Source organism: Salpingoeca rosetta (genome assembly GCF_000188695.1).
Source record: "Salpingoeca rosetta unplaced genomic scaffold supercont1.9, whole genome shotgun sequence".
Classification (NCBI taxonomy): Eukaryota; class Choanoflagellata; order Craspedida; family Salpingoecidae; genus Salpingoeca; species Salpingoeca rosetta.
The window spans coordinates 1,060,606-1,082,732 of NW_004754925.1; the positions used below are offsets into that span (position 1 = coordinate 1,060,606).

Sequence of the window (22,127 nt, forward strand, 5' to 3'; positions counted from 1 at the left end):
CACGACACACACACACACACACACACACACACACACACACACACACACACACACACACACGCACACACACACACACACACGCACACACGCACGCACGCAAACACAATTGCTTGGTTGCAGGGCCCACGAAGAGCATCGTATTTGACGACCTTGGGTTGGATGACGTCAAGAGCCGCTTCTCCAATCATGCTGTTGAAGGGGACGACGTGTTCCTGACAGTGCGCGCATTTGATGCCTTTGGCAATGCAGCCACGCACGAGGCGCGAGGTGCAAGCATCGACACCAACTGCACGACGCTGACAACCACCACCACCTCTTCTTTTGGTGGGGGCGTGCTGGACATCACCATCCACAGCAACACGCCGCAGGTGTGCTCGATCGATGTGCAGCTGACCACGGGCGACGTCTCAAGCCAGCCCACGGACTCCCTCGTCGTGACGTTTTACCGCGACGCCAACTTTGAGTTTTCGTCTTGGCCCACGCAAGCTGTCGTGGGTACCAGTCAGGCAATTGACATTGCCGTTGTGAACCGAGCGGGCCAACTGCTTCCACTGGACACCACCGTGTACGTTGCGCTGGATGGTGCTGCCGCTGGCGAAGGCGATGTGAGCGTCTTTGCCGGCGAAGGCACGATTCGAATCCGAGACAACGTCGCTGAGCGAATCACCCTGTCATTTCTCGATCGTCTGCACACCGGCATCAGCACATCCAACACAACCTCAATCCTCTTCGTCGCAGGTGTGAATTCCAAGTGTGGTTCTCGTGTGTGTGTGTGTGTGTATGTGTGTGTGCTTGTGCGTGTGCGTGTGTGTTTGCTTGTGTATGCAGCGGCTGTATAGTATGCAGTTGAGTTCTCGAGTTGAACCAAAGGCATGGAACCCCATGTTTTACTCGTGTCGCACGTGATGACCGAATGTTGCAAGTGTTCGCACACACACGCACACACGCACACACACAATTGTACAAGTACACAAATACACACAACTGCGCATGTCCACCCCACTACCATCGTCTTGGACTCATCACATTGGTGTCATCACCGTCACTTTGGGCATGGGCTTGCGTCAGACGGCCCTGTCGGTGTTGAGTTCTCGAGCGTTCCAAGCACAGTGATTGCCGGACAGGACGTTAGAGCTGACATCCGCGCTGTAGATCAGTTTGAGAACACCGCCATCCTCGACAGCACCGTCAGTCTCCAGGTAGCCAGCGCCAGCCTGGGCAGCTTCGTCGTGCCGGTTACGCTTGTGAATGGCGTTGGTTCGGCAACAGCAACACCCACAGCAGCAGAGGTGATCACCGTGACTCTTGACGAAACGCTTCCCGGCGGCGTTGTGGCTGCTGGACAGCAGTCACTGACTGTTAAGCCAGGTCCGTAGCAGTAACACTTTTGCAGTTGTGTGTGGTGTGCGAAGTGGCCTCCACCAGTGGAATGTGTGTGGTGTATGGTGTAATGGTGCATGATGGCGGTGATAGTCGAGGTGATGCACCGTGCGCGTGTGTGCTTGTGCGTGTGTGCTTGTGCGTGTGTGCTTGTGCGTATGTTTGTTGAGTCTTACGTGAATGGAGGGTTGCACGACCGATGCGCAGCTGTGGGGTAACACACTGTTGACCCTTGTACTCTTGGTACTTTGCTTCAATGTATCACGCAGTCTCATGCCAAGCTTGTGATGTTCTCTCGTTGAAATCCAAATTACCGCAGATGTGTGGCACAGGACGGAGTTGGTCGCTGCACCAACGGCAGTCGCAGGCAACGCGCTAAACGTCGCCGCTCGCGCTGTCGACCAGTTCAACAACACCATTGTCAATGCGTCGGATGCGTTTGTGCTCAGCGCCACCTCGAGTGTCGTGGCTCCCGTCCTTCCACAGTCTCTGTTGCTCAACAGCGGCCAGCAGGCAACGACCTTTGTGCTCACAACGGCCGGCACCTACCAGATTGCTGCATCCTTTGGTCTTGCCTCTTCCTTAGATGCCACCATTGATGTAACTATCCAGCCAGGTATGGTGTCATTGGCATCGCTATTGCTGCAACACGAAGTGTGAACCTTCCTGTGTGTGTATGTGTGTCGTGCGTACTCTTGCTGCACCACACAAGCACATCACCTGTGTTCCACGCGATGTGACATAAGACACATGTACCTGCGAAGCCGCGCGCCTGTCATGCATGCATTTGTGGCGAGAATCCCAACGGCGCGCCCTTGGACACAAACCCCACGTGAACCAGCAACCCCAAGTGAACGCTGCCGCGTGAACCCGCTCATCCCACATACAAACAAACACACACACATACGCACATGGCAGGCAATGCGACACAGTTGAGCACAACTGTGATGGGAACACCCGTTGCAGATGGAGACACATACGTGGTAGTATCTGCACTCGACGCGTACGACAACTTGGTTGACTTCTTCAACAGGACACTTGCCTTGGACGTCTTTGGTCCGCAAAACACCTCGGCTCAGCTGACAGCCATGGGTGGCCAGGCCATGTTTCAGCTGTCGCTGACCACCGCTGGCGCGTACCGTGCAACAGGGAGTTCGCGTGGTCTTCCGTCCTCCCTCACACAGTTCTCCCTTGCACCCGGTGCCGTCACCACAATCTCGCTCAACCCCGTTGCCAACTTCACCGTTGACGAAGCCGCAGTTCTGCGCGTGGACGCGTTGGACCAACACGGCAACCAGCAGCCGAATGCACGCGGCCTTGCGGCAACCGTGGGCGTCGTCAACCTCGAGGCATCCGACGGAACGGTGGTGGAGCAGACCCTCTCTGTGACCATCCAGAATGGCAGCGGCGTCGCTGTGTTTACCACGCCGACCCCAGGCATCCGTCAGTTTTCCGTGCAGAACTCGCTTGGCTTTGCGGTTTCAGCACCACGCCAAGCTCTTGTTTCCCCCGGTCGCGTTCGCAGCCTCGTCATTATCGACCCCACCGACGGTTTCGTCAACCGGACCATCCAAGCCGCTGTACAGGCTCGCGACCAGTACGACAACGTGGCAACGAGCGCAAACACCTCCTTCATCTTCAAGGTGTCGCAGGCGGGTGCTTTGCTCTCCTCCACGCCATACACCCTGCACCGCGGCCGTGCGTTTGCAAACGTCACCCAGGATCAGCCGGGCACCTTCACTTTGAGCCTTGACCTTGCCTCGGCATCATCACCCATTGACGTCACAAGTACACAAACAATCGTCTTTGTCCTCCCACCACGTAAGCCACTTCTGCACACGTGTCTTGCTCAGCTGGTTTGCTTGCAAGCTTCGCTTGCCAGCCCCACGAGCAACAAAAGTGCACATCACAACACACCTACATGCATTATTGGAAACCAGCCTACCATGTCCTGTATCCTCGCTTGCTGCAGCGCTTCACACCAAAACACACATCCCACCCAATTTCTCAACATACCTCAGCACCTTTGGGTGCTGAAGCTCACATGCTTTCTCAACACGCAACCGCAACCATGAACACGTGCGCACACGCAACCACGAACACGAACACAAACACATAACCATGCAACCACTCATCCATGATCTCTTATGTGCACTGGCTGGACATGGCTTCAGGGGGGGAAATCAACAGCAACTCGGATCAGATTGAGGTGCAGCTGACGGAAGAGGATGTGCAAGATCTGCGGCTGAAGCGGCGCCTTGGCAAAGACCCAAATAGCACGCACCTGCTGCTCGAAGATAACGCCATTGCCGACGTGTTTGGCAATCCCGTGCTTGATGCAAATGCCATTCGCGTGGCAAACTGGACGGCTGATTTGACGCCGCCCCGCGTGTCCGAGGCGCTGCTGGATATGGATGCCTCCATGCTTCACCTGACGTTCAACGAGGTTGTCAACATCTCCACAATGCAGCCGCTACTGCTCGGCCTCGTGGACCCATCCGACAACTTCACGTACGCTCTGCGGGCAGCACGCGTCCACCCTTGGCACGAGAGCACCAGCCGGTACAACCAGACCGTGTCGATCGTCCTGGGAAGACCCGACACAGACGTCATCAAAGCGCGACCGTCCCTCGCCACCAGCGCAGCAAATGCCCTCCTCTTCTCCACGGGCAAGTTTGTGGCAGATGTTGCTTCCAACGAGATTGAAATCATCTCCCCACCCAGCCCCTTCAACATCAGCGTCTTCATTGGCGACGCAACGGCTCCCCGCGTGACCAGCTGGACACTCGACCTTGACACTCGCCGCATCACCCTCAACATCTCCGAGGTTGTGCAGCTCAGCACCATCCAGGCGTCGCGCATCAGGCTGCTTGCGAGCCCTACCAGTGGCGCCGTTGATGCAGACACGAAGGTCCTCGATTCAGCAAGCCTTCTGGTGAACGAGTCGTCCAGCCGCACATTGGTTGTTTCCTTCGAGGAAGCAGACCGCTTCGACGCCCTCACGCTTGGCATCTGCGCATCTGTGAGCACCTGCTACCTCAGCTGGGAGCACGAGTACGTCCGGGCCGCCATCTCCATCCCCATTGGCCGCGACTTTGCCAACAACATCATGCGCGATATTCCCGCCAACGACCCACTTGCGGTCGCGTCCTGGTCCCCAGACATCACCGCTCCCGCCATCCTCAACGTGACGCTCAACATCAACGCTGGCCAACTTCGCGTCCAGTTCAGCGAAGGCGTCAACCTTACCTCCTTCAACCCGAGCGGCCTGCGTCTCGTTTCACAATCACTTGCGCCCTCGCCAGCAACACTGCAGTTTGCACCAGCGCTGGAAGGAGTGGTCGCTCAGCCTGCGTTTGACACAATTGCGTGGACCCTGGCGCTCTCGGACCTGCATGCGCTGAAGCTTAGCAGGTCGTGTGCGCAGTTGCCAGCCACACCCTGCACACTCGTTTCTGCAGACCCCGGCGCGGCTCTGCCGTCTGCTCTCATCCAGGACATGGCGGGACTGGCGCTTCCCCTGTCCACAAACGCCACCGTCTCAGCCATCACCCCAGATACCACGCCGCCCGGAGGCTTGGAAGTGCTGACCTGGAACATGACCTCCGGCAGCGTGGTCCTGCAGGCGGACGAGCCCGTGCGCGCCAATAACCTCACCATGGTCCTGGTCACGGACAGCCTTGGCAACTGCCCATGTGCTGTGGTGTCTGCCAACTTCTCCGCCAGCGACGAAGGCCTCGTGCTCGACGTCAGCCTTGACCCTGACAACTTGAACCTCATCAAGGCCCAGGATGGGCTTTGCACCACGCCTGGCAACTGCCACGTTGTGTTGACGGATGGAGCCGTCGTGGACATTGCAGGCAACCCCAGCGAAACCACTGTGGCGGAACCCTTGCTTCCCGTCCTGTTCGTGCCAGACGTGGTGCCGCCCGTCTTGCTGAGTGCATCCGCCAACATGTCCAGCCTTCGCATCGGCCTGTCGTTTAACGAGCCAGTACGGCCTTTCCTTGCCGCGGGCTTCACGCTGCTTGGCTGCAGCAACGCCTCCCTAGGGTGCCCGTCTTACACGCTCACAGGTGGCCAAGTTTTCGCCGGGTACCTGGATGCGACTGTTGTTCTCAGCCAAGAAGATGCGCTTGAACTCAAGGCCACGCCCGCTCTGTTTGATGACGCCAGTACGGCGTTCATCGCCGCCCCTGAGGGCCTGGTCCAGGACATGGCGGCGCAGCCAAACCAGCTGGTCGTGTCCGCCGTTCAACCTGCGGTGATAGCGGCAGTGCCATTCCAGGCAGACCAGCTGCCTCCCCGCGCCGCCTCAGCAGCACTCGACGCCGAGAACAACAAGCTCCAGCTCGTCTTCTCAGAGCCAGTGCGTGGCGTACAGACATTCACGGCAACACTGTCAAATCAGTCCTTGTCGCTGCCCCTGCAATTGCAGTTTGAGGCCGTCGTGGACGCGCTCTCCATGACCCTTGTCTACGCTTGGACTGAGGACTCTGTTCACCAAATCAAGGCCGCCTTTGACCTTGCAGAGGGCGACACGACAGCTCGTTTTGACTTGCAGCTGCCACGAGCAGCAGCAAACGACACAGCTGGCAATGCACTTGCTGCGACTTCATTGACCAGCATTGACGTTGTTGCGGATACGTCCGTGCCCATCCTCACCAGTGCGACCCTCAACATGACATCGGGGTTCCTCATTGTGGAAGGCACAGATGTCTTGGGCTTCACCTCAGTCCTGCAGGAGGAGGCGACGCTCCAACTCGGCCAATACAGCAAACAACTCACCGCCAGCGATGTCGTCGTCTCAGCAACGTCCACCCACGCAGTCAAGATGAAGCTGAGTGTGGACACGTTGAACTTCGTCAAGCTGTACCTGATGGGGGCCGCTGTGCCGAAGCTTCAGACAACCGCAGCTTTCGTGCAGGACTCGTTTGGACGCCCAATGCCAGCACGCACGCTGTCGGTGGCTGTCGTGGGGCAGGACGTCCGTGCACCAGTGGTCTTTGCGGCCACATTCGATCTCTCAGACTTCCAGACCCTCATCATCACCACGGACGAGCCAATTGACCTCCTCAGCATTGCAGTTGCCAGGGCAACGTTTGTTGTGTTGAACTCAAGCCAAGTCATTGCGGTCGAGAGCAACGCGTTACCAATTCGGGTCAACAAGACAACAACACAGTTTTCACTCACTAGGGAAACCGGGTATGAGATTGCCCTTGCGCAGCTGAACGGTCATACCGTCTCATTGAACCTGAGCGCGGGCACATTCAACGATACGGCGAGCAATGCAAATGCTGCCCAGGTGGTTCAGTTGCGGCTGTTGCAGGACGCGGTCTCGCCAGTGATCACGGGATTTTCCCTCAATGTGGACAGGGCAAGACTTGAACTGCTCGTGTCGGAGCCGATCAATGGCATGACCGTCGACGTGACGAACATCACACTGCAGGAGTTCCAAACGAAGCGGCGCCTGGACACGAGCCGGTCGGTGGCACTTCGCGCGCCGACGGCATCTGTTGTTGGCAGCACGGCAGGCGTGGTGAACCTGACCCGCCTTGTCGTGTCGCTCGGCGCAGACGATCTCGCAGCGCTCAAGCTGCGGCCCGAGCTGGCCACCTCGCGCAACACCACTTACCTCACCGTCTCCAGCACAGCCTTTGCTGACCTGGAGGGCAACCCCGTGCAGCCCGTTGTGGACGGAAGCGCCCTGCGCGCCTCCACATTTGCTGGGGACACGGTGGCGCCGGCGCTGGTGGGCCTGGCGGTCGACATGCAGCAAGGGCAGCTCACGCTGACGTTTGACGAGCCCGTCCTCACCGCTAGCATCAACGTGACCCGTCTCGTTGTGCAATCAAACGGCACGCAGGCTGCAAGCACCGCCTTTGCATCGCACAGGCTGAGCAGCGCCTGCCGCGTGGAGCTTGTGCCGGACGTGGCTGCACTGGGCAACTTTGAGGGCGTGAGTGCATCGCGGGTGGCGGTGATCCACCTCGACGTCTCCGACATGAACAGCATCAAGGATGCGGCGCCGCTGCTCTTGAGCGGCGACACAAGCTGGCTGCTGGTGGAGGCCGGCGCCCTCACCGATACCAGCGACAACGCCGTTGTGGACAGCCACAGCGTGCAGGCACACACGTATGTCAGCGACACGCGTGCCCCGGCGCTGGTGAGCTTCAGCCTGAGCCTGAACCACGGCGTCAACGGCGGGCTGCTGCAGCTGACATTCGATGAAACGGTACAGGCGGCTGCTTTGAATGTGACCCGCGTTGTCGTGCAAGATGCTGATGGTGTCAATGGCGGTGCAGTGCAGCACACGCGCCAGCTCGTTGCTGGTGATGTGACGCGACAGAGCCTGACAGCTGTGGACATTGTGCTTGGTGCTGCCGACCTTGATGCGCTCAAGGCGACGGATGGACTCGCAACACCGACAATTGTGCAGCGTATTGTCGCTGGCACCACCGCTGACGTGGACGTTGTGAGTACGGACACGTTTGTGCGCCTGCTGGCTGGCGCTGTGTATGACTGGCAAGGCAACGCCATCAACGGCACTGCCACACCGCTGCCCATCACCACATACACCCAGGATGAACAAGCTTCAAACGTCGTAAACGTGACAATTGACTTGCAAAGTCGGGATGTCACTATCAGGCTGGACGAAACAATCGCAACGGCGATTACTGGGAGCCAGCTGAAGGTGGGAATTATGAGCACTGCGACGGGCAAGTACGATGTGCTGGAGCCGAGCAGCGCCACCATCGGCAGCGACGGACGAACGGTGACGATGCCGCTGTATGACACGGACTTCAACCGGGCAGTGGAGGTGTTGGGGAGGCTGCCGGACAGCAGCGACGTGCGCGTGGGATTGCCGGAGGGCTTTGTTGTGGACCACAACGACAACGACTTTGCCGCCGCAAACGTGACGGTTGACCGGATTGTGTTTGATACGTCGCGCCCCAGCATCGAGGAGTGCCGGCTGGACATGAACGGGGAGCTGCAGCTGCGACTGGACGAGCCCGCGTACGGCCGCAGCGTGAACCTGAGCCTGCTCGTGGCGCACAGCGGCGACGCGACCACGGCCAGCCAAGCCGAGGCCGTGGCAGCTGCAGGATACGCGGTAGTCCCTGTTGGTGTTGGCACGGGCCTGCTGCAGCTTGAATCGAGCAAGGCAGCAAACAGCACGGGCATGTGGCTGACGATTGCGCTGAGCACGGCAGACCTGAACGTGCTCAAGACGGAGGTTGGCGTGTGGACATCGGTCAACACCAGCGCGGTGAGCGTCGGTGCTGGCTTTGTGGAGGACCTGAACGGCAACCCGTCCCATGCCGGAACACTTGGGTGTGCTGTGTTTACGGCAGATAGCGCTGCGCCATCCCTGGAGCGATTCACGCTGGATATGAACACGTCCACGGTGACCCTCGAGTTTGATGAGCCTGTGCTGACGGGTAGTGTGCGACTGGATCGGGTGCGTGTGAGCAGCACCTCTGCAGCAGCGGTCGGGCCTGTGGTGCCTGGCGCCGGTGTTGCTGTGGGCGAGCTCGCTGCGAGCACGGTGGTTCAGAGCGCCCTGCCAACGCAGATGGTGGTTATTTCTGTGGACAAGGCGACAGTGGATGCGCTCAAGGCATCTGACGATGTGGCGACCAGCACCAGCAACACGTTTATTGGGCTCGCAAGTGGGGCTGTGCTCGACACGTTTGGCAACGGGGTCAGTGAGACGCGGCAAGCGGCAGCAGAGGTGCGCGCAGATGTGACTGCGCCACGGCTGATGCGGTTTGGCCTTGACCTTGATGACGCAGAGGTGTATCTGGTGTTTGACGAGCCTGTGCGGTCGGGCACGTGGAATGGCAGTCGCGGCGTACTTGCAAGCGCGGGCGTGCTTGGCGGCGCTGGCGTGAGCGAGAAGCTGCTTGCCGAGACGACCGTCGTGAGCAACGGCACGAGCAAGCGGGTGGTTGTTGGGCTTGAGGTGAGCCTGGCGCACGCCATCAAGGCTGATCGAGTGCTCGCCACAGCCGTCAACACCACTTTCGTGCAGCTTGTGGCTGGAGCAGTGCAAGATGCTGCTGGCAACGACAACGCCGTGTCTGGCGTGCTGCGGGCGGAGCAGTTTGTTGACGATGTAACGGCGCCGCGGGTCGTGCAGGCGCGTGTGAACATGTCGTCGCTCGAGCTTGCGCTTGTGTTTAGCGAGCCCATTGCGCCGGAAAGCGTGAACGTGAGCGCAATTTTCCTGCAGAGCGCGTTTGACGGAAACGGGGCCTCTGTTGCGCTGCGCGGGTCGCAGCTTGTGACAGCCGATCCGGGCACGGAGATGGTGGTGCAGGTTGCGGAGGCCGACGCAAACGAGCTGAAGCGGGTTGGTGTTGGGCGCAGTGCCAGCACAACGTTTGTGGTGCTGAGCGCAGCGGCGGCATGGGACATGAATGAGCAGGCCGTTGTGCCGCTTGTGAGCGGGCTGACGGCTCGACAGGTGGATGCGTTTGTTGCAGACAGCGTGGCGCCACAGGTGCGCAGCGCCGCCCTCAACATGACCGCAGGCACCCTCACCCTGAGCTTCGACGAGACGGTCCTGGTTAGCAGCGTGAACGTGAGCCACGTGGTGCTGCAGAGCAAGGCAGACGGAACAGCGGCAGACGCCATTGCGTACCGCCTGCGCGAGGGCGAGAGCACCGTTGTCAGTGCCGGCGACAGCACGGTGGTTGTGATTGCGCTTGGGCGCGAGGAGCTGGACAGGGTCAAGGCGCTGTACCCGCTTGTGTCGAGCGCAGCCACGTCGTATGTTGCTGTTGGGCGCGGGGCTGTGGTTGACATGGCAGCTGTGGGCAACGCTGTGCGCGCTGTTGGCGTGGGAGCGGGGCTTGGCGTGGGCGCCTATGCGGGTGACGTTGTGCGCCCGGAGCTGACGGCGGTGCGGCTGAACCTGACGAGCGAGGAGCTCTGGCTTGGCTTCAGCGAGACGGTTCGGGTGAGCAGCGTGAATGTGAGCGGGCTTGTGCTGACTGGCGACGGGACGAGTGCGCACGCTGTGCGGCTTGGGCGTGCGGGGACGCGCGTTGTTGGCGTTGCTGGCGACGCGTCGACGAGCGTTGTTGTTGAGCTTGGGCACGGCGACCTTGAGGCGGTGAAGGTTGACGCTGCGCTGTGTGTGAGTGCGGCGACGACGCGCGTGGGTGTTGATGGTGGAAGCGTGCGGGACATGTTTGGGAACGGGATAGCTGGGGTGCCGCTTGGGCGCGCGGTTGCTGCTGATAGCGGTGCGGGTGCGTTCTACGGCGACTTTGTGCGGCCGGAGCTTGTCAGCTTCAACGTGAGCATGGACGGCGCAGGCCTCATCTCCCTCTCCTTCTCAGAGCCCGTGAATGCATCGACCTTCCATGTGTCTCAGCTTGTGCTGCAGTCTTCTGCCAGCTCTAGCGCTCTTTCACATACGCTTCAGACGGGGAGCATTCTACCATTCAGCACAACCACTGTCGCGACCCCTGTGCTGCACATTGTCCCTTCCGTCGAAGACCTGGATCAGTTGAAGTTTCTTGCCACGCCTGGTCTTGTCGTGTCATCGTCGACCACCTTCCTTTCCTTTTCAGCAAGTCTTGTCGCCGACATGAACTCCAATTCCATCGTTCCTGTATCGTCGGCAGCAGCTGCAGCAGTGGCCAGTTTCGTTGATGATGCGACTGTGCCGGAACTTGTCAGCTTCGACTTGGACATCAGTCTGGAGGACCAGAGTGGTGTTATCTCCTTCACGTTCTCGGAAGTTGTTCATGCAGCCACCTTGGATATTGAAGGGGCGACGCTGCAAAACATGCGTGATGGTACCGCTGCTGGTGCTGTGTCCTATCGGCTCTCCTGGGGCGGCCCAGACAGCCTTCTCCGCGACACATTTACGGTTGGCTCCACGTTCAATTCCACGATTGTGCGGGTGAACATGTCCGTGCACGACATCAACAGCATCAAGGAACTTGCCGCCCTTGCCACTGATGCCAGCTCCACATACCTCAGTGTTGATTCCACCTTAATGAAAGACATGCGGGGGTTTGGTTTGCAAGCAATTACGCCTGCGGCTGCACAGCAAGTGGCTACGTACGTGGCGGATGCTGTTCCGCCCACCGTGCTGCAAGCAAGCGTGGACATGAATCTTGGCAGACTGCACCTGACGTTTGATGAGCCTGTGAACCGGAGCACCCTGCTGGTTGATCACATCATGCTCCAGGACATGGCGACTTCGGCGAATGCCACCGTCTTTTCCCTTGTTGGCACCGGCGGTTCTAGCACTGTGCCTGTCTACCTTGGACAGGAAGAGCTCAGCGGCGGCACCACGAGTTTTGGATACGGTACAACGCTGTCTGTTGCCTTGACCATCGTGGACCTGAATGCGGTGAAGCGTCTCTCCATCTGCCTCGTTGGGTCCACAGACTGCTACTTGAGGTTTGGCAACGGGCTCGTGAGGGACATGGCATCATTTCAGTTTCAAGATGGCGCGAGCGTGCTGCTACAGCCATTTGTGTACATCCCCGACACCACGGCGCCTCAGCTTCTCCGCTTCTTCTCCTACAACATGAGCTCTGGCACGCTGGAGCTTCATTTTGACGAGCCAGTGGTGCTGTCGACATTCAACGCCACAGCGCTGGAGCTTCACGACAACTTCCGCGACAGGTCCAGTGACTTCTTGTCTGTGCCGCTGGTGAAGGTTGGGACGGCTGCGGCCTCGATCCGCCACGTGTCTGCCGACCAGACGTGGGTGCAGATCACGCCCTCTGTGCCGGACGTGAACCACGTCAAGCAGGAGGAGACGCTGTGTGAGCTGATTTCCCAGTGCTGGGTGCGCTTTTCACCCCTGTTGATTGAAGACGTGTTTGGCAACCGGGTGGACCCAGCTCTGCAGGACGTGTTTGATGACGCGGACCAGGCGCTGCAGCTCTTCGCCGACGTGCAGCACCCGTATGTTTGGGACATTACGGTTGACATGAACGCCACCTCCATCACCGTGTTCTTCGACGAGGTGGTTCGGTTTTCCACGCTGAACCCAAGGACCCTCACCTTCCACTCCAGCGCAGCCAATCCAGAGCAGAGCGTGAAGGTGACTGGCGGGACTGTGCTCACCACAGAGAATGAGGCACAGGTGGCACTGCGGTTCAACGCCGCCAACGTGCGCTTGCTCCAGAACAACACGCGGTTGTGTACGAGCATCAACGACTGCTTCGTTGAGTTTGCAGCGTCGCCCATCTCGGACATGTACGGCAACGAGCTGCCAGCTCAGACAGTGCAGGTCAGCAAGTATGTGCGCGACGCCATCGCGCCCGAGCTTCTTTCTTTTGCCGTGGACATGCAAACGGGGCGCGTGCACCTCACCTTTAACGAGGCGGTGAATGTGACCACGCTGGATCTGACACAGATTACGTGGCAGTCTGGCGCAGACGGTGCATCTGCGGACACCTACACCCAGACGGGCGGCAGCGTCCTGTGGCAGAGCCTTGATCTCCGCCAAATCTTGTACGAGTGGTCACTGGTGGACAAGCGGGCGATCAAGCTCGCACCCGAGATTGCTTTCTCGAGGGCTAAGACATTCATGTCTGTGACTGCACAGGTCATTCGCGACGTCAGCGGCAACCTGGCAGCCCCCATCCAGAGCAGCTCTGCACTTCAGGCGACCTCGTATGCATTTGACGGCTTGTTTGTGGGCGTCGACTCGTTCGCCCTCAACATGAACTTTACGGAGACGCGCGCGAGCATGCACCTGTTTTTCAATGACGTACACCGAGCGTCCTCTCTGCAGTACACTGAGATGACGCTGCAGAACACCAGCAACGCTGACGCCGCGCTGACAGAGGTACCACACCGGCAGCTCACCGGGGGATACTCCGAGAGCATTGACGGGTACGACTTTGAGTTTGTGCTGACAAAGGCTGACACGGACAAGCTGAAGCAGCTGCGCGGGCTGGCGGAGAACGTGAACACAACCTTTTTGTGGTTCACGTTGCGCATATCGACAGACGAGCGTGGGCTGCAGATTGAACCCATTCCTTCCACCTCGGCACTGCAAGTCAGTGATTATGTGCCCGACATGACGTCGCCACACCTGCTGTCATTTGAACTGGACGTGGATCAGGGTCTGCTTCGCTTCACCTTTTCCGAGGTGATTGAGGCGCTGTCATACGTGCCCGGAACGGTGACCCTGCACTCGCACAACACCAGCGTTGCAGGTAGCAGTCGCAGCAGCTTCACGTTCACGCAGGGTGCGCAAACGCAGCGCCGCAGCACCGTGTTTGAATTGACCTTCCCCACATATCTGACGGACGCCTCGAGTGACTGGAACAAGCTGAAGCTGGACACGCAACTTGCTGTCTCGCCAGACACTTGCTACCTGACCATCTCCTCGCAGATGATGCAGGACACGGCCGGAAATCCGGTCGTGCCTGTCACGCTCGAGCAGGGAATGCTTCCCACAAACTTCACGCAGGACACGACGCCTCCTGAGTTGGTTGCGTACAGCCTGAACATGACGAGTGGCCATCTGTCCCTGACCTTTTCTGAGACCATGCGTGCGGACACCATGAACACGTCCCTGCTCACGTTGCAGACGGCAGCCTCAGCCTCGCCCATCGCTGCATACACACTTCGGGCAGCCACATCAACGCAGCTGGACGACACCGTTATTGGCGTGGCGCTTGGTGTTGAGGATCTGAATGCCATCAAGGCCTTGGCGTTCCTGGCAAAGGCGCGCAAGTACGTGTATCTGAGTTTCCCGGAGAACCTCGTCTCCGACATGACGCTGTTGGATGAGGAGTTTGTGCCGGTACAGGATCCCCTGCGTCGCATCAACAAAGTCACCCCGCGTTCGCCGGCCAACGCGATGCCAGTGAACGTGTACGTCAGGGACTCTCGTGTGCCCTTGGTGGTTGAAGCCAACTTGAACGTGAACACAAGCGTGCTGCAACTGCAGTTTGACGAAACCGTTGACGCAGGAAGCCTTATTGTCACAGACCTGCAACTGCTTGTTTTCGGGCCACAGCCGCCACACAACGAGTCGTGGTGGTGGTGGTTCAACACGGTGAACAACGCTGGTGTGAACCAGTACGGTGCCATCGTGGGCCCCGCTGCCGAAGACTTCAACGGGACGCGCGTGTCACCAGCCACGCTCATCAACGGCGGGGAGGTATCCTCTGACAACCACACTGTGGTCTACGTTGATTTGCTCTGGAGGGATGCCAACCGCCTCAAGAAACACGCTGAACGTGGCGGATTCCCGGGCCCTGTCGCCATTGTCGCTGCAGGCGCATTCGTTCACGATGTGTTTGCCAACCCGGCACCTGCGACGGCCATCCAGTTTGCGACTGTTACCGCGGACACGGTGCCCCCTGAGATACAGGACTTTGTGCTGAACCTGGACAACAACACACTCACCCTCACGTTTACGGAAGCGATTGCCAGCGCCGCCCTGAATGTGTCTGGCATCCGCCTCCTTGACGCACCGGATTGTGGAGCTGGTGGCGTTGACTGCCGTGCCACACGTCGCCTGCGTGGCGGGTCAGTCGTGAACTTGGACATGCACGTCCTTCGCGTGCACATGCTTCAGGAAGATGTGGATGCCGTCACCCAAAGTATCACGTTGGCTGTTGGTCGCCCCAGCACGTTCTTGGCAATGGACGCGGCCAGCGTGGCAGACTACTTTGGCAACGAGTTGGTGGGCATTTCCGATCGAGCCGGGTTCCCGTGCACCTCATATGTGCAGGATGCCGTGCGGCCCCGCCTCACCTCATTCGCCTTGAACGTTTCGTCGGCTCAAGTGACGCTGTTCTTTGACGAGACGGTGCACGCGCTTTCGCTCGACCCGACGCACATCTACATCGGCAACACCTTTGATGAGCTTCTTGATCTCGGCAGTCCTGCGTTTGTGGTCTCGGACAACAACACGTTCATTCAGCTGCAGATGGAGGCCGACTGGCTGAACAGCCTTCGTGCTCTGCTGCCACCTGAACCCCAGGTGTCCGACATTGTGTTGGCTGCTGACGCTGGTGCTGTGCTGGATATGAGCGGAAACGCTCTACAGGCCATTGACCGAGCAGACCCGCTGGTATGCGACCTGTACACCGTTGACACAAAGCCCCCGGTCCTGCTCGGCGCCACGCTTCACCTGGACGCCAGCTTCCTTGTGCTCACCTTTGATGAGGTCGTCAATCCGCAGCTGACAAACCTGTCGGGTGTGTTGTTGCAGCGGGAGGCATGGAACATGTCCACGTCCCTCTCCCGTTCCCAAGTCACCACAACTGTGCTGTCAACCACACTCAACATTTCCCTGAGCACGCCTGACCTGGATGACGTGAAGCTCCTGCGCTTCCGCAGTGCCACGGATGTCACCGTTGTTTGTCTGGAGATGTCCATCACCGATGCCAGCGGCAACGACATTGTGCCAACCGCAGTGCTGCCCTTGTCCACGCTCTTCCCAGACACACAAAGCCCACTGCTGCTGTCAGCATCCCTAGATCTGACCGACGAAGTGCTTCGCCTGACGTTTGACGAGATTGTTCGTGCCGACACCTTGAAGGTTGAACGCATTGCGTTGCAATCGGAACAGGCGATGGCACAGGCCCCGGTGTCGCTGACACTGGACTCCACGTCCAGCCAAACCGACAGCCCCATTTTGCAGGTGAACCTTGGCCTGAACGACCTCAATTTGCTCAAGGAAGAGGCCAGCGTGTGCAGGGTTGGAGACGGTGATTGTCAGGTGGTCTTGCTCGGAGCCGCGGTTCTTGACCAAGTGGACACTCCAAACGGTCGCACCAACTTGACCATCGACGAGTTTGTTGGCGACAGAACACGACCACAGGTCCAGAGTTTCGTCCTTGACATGACAGCACAGCAGCTCTTCTTGTCCTTCTCAGAGACTGTCAACGGAAGCAGCTTGAATCCAGGCGCGATTCACTTCTCCACGTCCCTGCCACCACAGCTGAACGAGTCATACACCCTGACTGGGGGATCCGTGGTTGCAAACTCTGCCGGGAACCTCGTCATGAACCTGACAGATACAGACGCGTTTGAGCTGCAGCGCCGACCCGGGATGATCCGCGACAACGGCACCCTCTATCTGACGTCGCGCGTGGAGCCCGTTGTTATGCAGAACGCGGGCTTTGAAAGCCCCGGCGATGACTTTGCCCCCGCCAACCACTGGTCATTCTCCAGTGCACCCACGACCATGCGCAACAGCATCAGAGGTGGGTGCTGCCAGGCCTCTGCGTTTCCACAGACACCTTTCGGTGATGCCTTCGCCTTCCTCTCTGGCGCCGAACCAGGGGCCTCACTCACACAGGGGCTGAGCTGGACAGTTCAGGCGGGCGTGTATGCGTTTGAGTTCTACACCGCACGCGGGTACCGCATTGACGCCGAAGAATTCACGGGGCTAAATGCCAGCCTTGCGACCAATAAAACCTTGCTGCAGTCTTGGGCGGTGGAGGAAGCGTGCTGCATTACCGGCTCCTGGAGCCAAGTGTACCGGGAGTTTGAGGTGTCCACAGCAATGGCGGCCAGCGGCGAAAACATGCGTATCACGTTCAGCAAGAATGAGACGGGGCGCGTGGCCATCGACAACGTGCAGCTGCGCTACTATGGAGGAAAGATGATCGATGACATGGCCGGGAACCGAGCGGAGATTGTGACGCAGCGTGTGCCCTTGCGTGCCGCGGAGGTGGTGGGCGATGTGAACAGACCGCGCCTCACGTTCGCCAAGTTTGATGCTCGTCTCGGAAGAGTGACGCTGAACTTTTCTGAGCCCATCGACCCACTCTCTGTGCACCCTTCAGAACTCACACTCTCTACGACAATTGCTGCAGCAACGAGTCTCTCGCTTGTCAACAGCAACTTCAGTGTCTCACAGGACCAATTTGAGGTCACTCTCTTCACCACAGACGATGAGCTGAACGAGCTCAAACGCCTTCGAATCGGACGCACTCAAGGTGCAACCGTTGTCATTGCGTCGGATCGCCTGGTTCGCGACACAAGTGGCAGGCCTGTTGTGCCGCTTGTGAGCGGGCTGACGGCTCGACAGGTGGATGCGTTTGTTGCAGACAGCGTGGCGCCACAGGTGCGCAGCGCCGCCCTCAACATGACCGCAGGCACCCTCACCCTGAGCTTCGACGAGACGGTCCTGGTGAGCAGCGTGAACGTGAGCCACGTGGTGCTGCAGAGCAAGGCAGACGGAACAGCGGCAGACGCCATTGCGTACCGCCTGCGCGAGGGCGAGAGCACCGTTGTCAGTGCCGGCGACAGCACGGTGGTTGTGATTGCGCTTGGGCGCGAGGAGCTGGACAGGGTCAAGGCGCTGTACCCGCTTGTGTCGAGCGCAGCCACGTCGTATGTTGCTGTTGGGCGCGGGGCTGTGGTTGACATGGCAGCTGTGGGCAACGCTGTGCGCGCTGTTGGCGTGGGAGCGGGGCTTGGCGTGGGCGCCTATGCGGGTGACGTTGTGCGCCCGGAGCTGACGGCGGTGCGGCTGAACCTGACGAGCGAGGAGCTCTGGCTTGGCTTCAGCGAGACGGTTCGGGTGAGCAGCGTGAATGTGAGCGGGCTTGTGCTGACTGGCGACGGGACGAGTGCGCACGCTGTGCGGCTTGGGCGTGCGGGGACGCGCGTTGTTGGCGTTGCTGGCGACGCGTCGACGAGCGTTGTTGTTGAGCTTGGGCACGGCGACCTTGAGGCGGTGAAGGTTGACGCTGCGCTGTGTGTGAGTGCGGCGACGACGCGCGTGGGTGTTGATGGTGGAAGCGTGCGGGACATGTTTGGGAACGGGATAGCTGGGGTGCCGCTTGGGCGCGCGGTTGCTGCTGATAGCGGTGCGGGTGCGTTCTACGGCGACTTTGTGCGGCCGGAGCTTGTCAGCTTCAACGTGAGCATGGACGGCGCAGGCCTCATCTCCCTCTCCTTCTCAGAACCCGTGGACACGTCGTCTTTGATGCCAGGCCAATGCGCTGTGTACTTTGACACCGCAAACTCAGCTTCAGCCAAGGATCTGGGCGACATCTCTTGCTCCTTCGCAAACACCGCTGGTACCCAAGCGTCCTGCACCCTGCCGGCATCGCTTCTTGACGACTTGAAGCTGTTGCAGCGTGGGATGCACAGCCGCGCATACCTGTCATGTGCAAGTGACTTTGTGACGGATCTCAATCACAACGGCGCTTCCGCCGTCGTGTTTGTGTCGACATCCATGGCGTTTGATCAGACACACCCGACACTGGTCACTGCTTCTCTTGATTTGAGTGCGAGGCAAGTGGTCTTGGAGTTTGACGAGCCCGTGCTTGTGAACTTATTGGACTCGAGCGCCGAAGTGCAAGTGAATCAACAGCGGACACAGCTCAGCGGCGTCCCATTTGTTCGTGCTTCAAACCCTCGCGCTGTTGCGGTCAATCTGACATCACCCGAGTTCAACGCCGTATCTGCACAGCTGCAGGCTTCTGCAAATCAAACCTTCTTCATCATCCTGGTATCCTACGTTGTGGACTTTGAGCAGAACGAACTGCAAGTGACAAATGCAACCATCGACCAAGTCAGCTCAGATGTTCGCCGCCCACGGGTTGTTGGTGCGGAGTTCAACATCGAGGCCTTCACGCTGACACTTGATTTTAGTGAAGTCGTGGATCCTGTCACGCTCAACGTGTCAGAGATTACAATCGCAGACGCTCACGAGATGCAGCAGTTGGTGCCAAATAATGTTACGACTGAGAGAGCGACCAGCATTGTTCTGCCCATCTCCGCTTCTCTTATCGAGCCCATCAAGTCACAGGCGCTTTGCCGAAACACATCGGCCTGCCTAGTCTCAGTCGCTGCTGGGGCGATTTCAGATCCCTCAGGCAATGCTGTTGTTCCGCGCACGCTGGCCCCGGTCGTGATCGCTGACAGCACACCACCTGAGTTGTTGCAAGTTCGACTGCTAAACCGCACGTCGGGCGTGATTGAATTGCTGTTCTCGGAGCCCGTGCAGGCAGCATCTGTCAACAGCTCTCGACTGACCTTTGCTTCGTTTTATCGCACACCAGATGTTGAACTCGGGGGGCTAGAGTTGTACCCCACCTCGCCTGCCACAATCAGCAGCGTGCTTGTCCTTGCCTTGGGACCACGCACCCTCAGCCGCCTTCTCGACGAGACACGCCTGTGCAGAACTCAAAATCTGTGCTGGATCAACCTTGTGCGAGGGTTTGTGTTAGATGCCTACGACAACCCGAGCTTAGTGCCCATGGGCATGTTTCCCGAAGTTCTCGTTGCCAAGAGCTCGCCTCCCACGCTGGTCAGCTTTGATCTCAGCGTCAACGACGCGCGGTTGGCACTGACGTTCTCCGCACCCATCGAACCATCCTCGCTGCTTGCACCACAGCAGTTTGTGATTTTCAACACTGGTGACTATGTGGCTCGCAGCAATGTGAGCTTGGTCGTGCAGCACCCTGTGAAGGTCGGTATCGCAACGGATGGCTCTGTCTCATTCAACCTCAGCATTATCCCAGACTCCATCCAAGCCATGCAGCTCAGTCGTATAGGTCTCACGAATGCCTCGTCCTTGAGCTGCCGTACCCCTGCTGTTGTCGATGAGGAGCTAACACCAAATACCATGGTTCCCGTGTACAGCCTTGACGTGCGCCATTTCACGGGAGACGCGACCGTACCGGAGGTCGACGCAATCTATCTCCGTCTCAGCACAGACTCCCTGGAGCTCGTCATGGCTGAGCCTGTGTTAACTATTCCGAGTGCGCTTGCCATCTCCGCAGTATCCCTTGCAGCGGAGCAACAAGGCGAGTTGGTGTTGGCAAACCACAGCATCACTGCCATCAAGCAGACTGACTTCGGGTTCGTCTACTCCTTCACACTCCAGGAAGCGAATCTGTTGAGACGGTGGGTCTTTCAGGCCAAGCTCAGGCCAATTCAGTGTCGCATTCTTGCAGGCGCACTGGTGGACGTCAGCTCAAATCCAGTCCAAACGACAACGCTCACAGTGATTATTGAGCCCGACACGGTTTCGCCCAGCTTGGTCGAGTTTGAGATGGACCTGAATACTCAACAAGTCACCCTTCGCTTCTCTGAAGCACTCAATACCAGCACGATTCGACCTGACCAGTTGACGCTGATTAACGGCGCCGTCGAGGTGTCGCTGACAAACAGCGTTGTTGTGGCTGCTGCCAATGAGTCGCTCGTTGTGCAGTTGACACATTTCGAGTTTGTCAAGCTCGTCACCCAGCGCGTCGCCGTCTCCTTAGACTCTTCGTTTGTATCGCTCACGCCTGATTTTGCAAAGGGACTGGATGGGAACCAGGTGTCGCGTGTGTCCGCACTGAGGCCGCAGCCGGCAGTGTTGTTTGTCCCAGATACCACCAATCCCCGCCTCATCTCTGCCCACCTGCGACGTAACGATGCTGTGCTTGAGTTGCATGTTAGTGAGCCACTACAAACGTTGCCATCGGGACTCACGCTCGCTCTTGGAGGCCGGAAGGCGACGCAGAACCCATGTCAGAGTGGCATGCGCCAGAACAACGTGACCCACTTTGAGTGCGACCTCAACATTGAGGCATTTGCAGAGTTGCAGGCGGCAATCTTGGTGCGTGGGCTCACGCCCAACATCACGCTGGCCGCCAACAACTTGGATATGGCCGGTAATGCATTCGATAACGTCACAGCCGTTGCAATTGCAGCAGGCCCTGATACCACTGGGCCAGGCATTGTGGGATTTGACGTGGATTTCGTCAAGGAACAACTGACGCTTCATTTGAATGAACCAGTCGCGGCGCCTGCGTCATTGCAAGGGCTTCGTTTACAGCACCATCCAACACGTACGCGCCTGGACACGAGCCGGTCGGTGGCACTTCGCGCGCCGACGGCATCTGTTGTTGGCAGCACGGCAGGCGTGGTGAACCTGACCCGCCTTGTCGTGTCGCTCGGCGCAGACGATCTCGCAGCGCTCAAGCTGCGGCCCGAGCTGGCCACCTCGCGCAACACCACTTACCTCACCGTCTCCAGCACAGCCTTTGCTGACCTGGAGGGCAACCCCGTGCAGCCCGTTGTGGACGGAAGCGCCCTGCGCGCCTCCACATTTGCTGGGGACACGGTGGCGCCGGCGCTGGTGGGCCTGGCGGTCGACATGCAGCAAGGGCAGCTCACGCTGACGTTTGACGAGCCCGTCCTCACCGCTAGCATCAACGTGACCCGTCTCGTTGTGCAATCAAACGGCACGCAGGCTGCAAGCACCGCCTTTGCATCGCACAGGCTGAGCAGCGCCTGCCGCGTGGAGCTTGTGCCGGACGTGGCTGCACTGGGCAACTTTGAGGGCGTGAGTGCATCGCGGGTGGCGGTGATCCACCTCGACGTCTCCGACATGAACAGCATCAAGGATGCGGCGCCGCTGCTCTTGAGCGGCGACACAAGCTGGCTGCTGGTGGAGGCCGGCGCCCTCACCGATACCAGCGACAACGCCGTTGTGGACAGCCACAGCGTGCAGGCACACACGTATGTCAGCGACACGCGTGCCCCGGCGCTGGTGAGCTTCAGCCTGAGCCTGAACCACGGCGTCAACGGCGGGCTGCTGCAGCTGACATTTGACGAAACAGTGCAGGCGGCTGCTTTGAATGTGACCCGCGTTGTCGTGCAGGACGCTGATGGTGTCAATGGCGGTGCAGTGCAGCACACGCGCCAGCTCGTTGCTGGTGATGTGACGCGACAGAGCCTGACAGCTGTGGACATTGTGCTTGGTGCTGCCGACCTTGATGCGCTCAAGGCGA

The 22,127-nt window shown here is 59.1% G+C and overlaps 1 protein-coding gene across 1 annotated transcript in view; it reads left to right on the forward strand.

The window, feature by feature from the left end:
• PTSG_04134 (uncharacterized protein) overlaps positions 1–22,127 on the forward strand; it is a gene marked incomplete at its 3' end in the record, with an annotated part of 33,658 nt that overhangs the window by 1,560 nt on the left and 9,971 nt on the right. The window contains exons 3-8 of the mRNA XM_004994972.1: positions 121–738; positions 1,069–1,368; positions 1,700–1,996; positions 2,299–3,201; positions 3,555–13,129; positions 13,154–22,097. Coding sequence (XP_004995029.1) covers positions 121–738; positions 1,069–1,368; positions 1,700–1,996; positions 2,299–3,201; positions 3,555–13,129; positions 13,154–22,097 — 20,637 coding nt within the window. The remainder of the gene's footprint in view (positions 1–120; positions 739–1,068; positions 1,369–1,699; positions 1,997–2,298; positions 3,202–3,554; positions 13,130–13,153; positions 22,098–22,127) is intronic.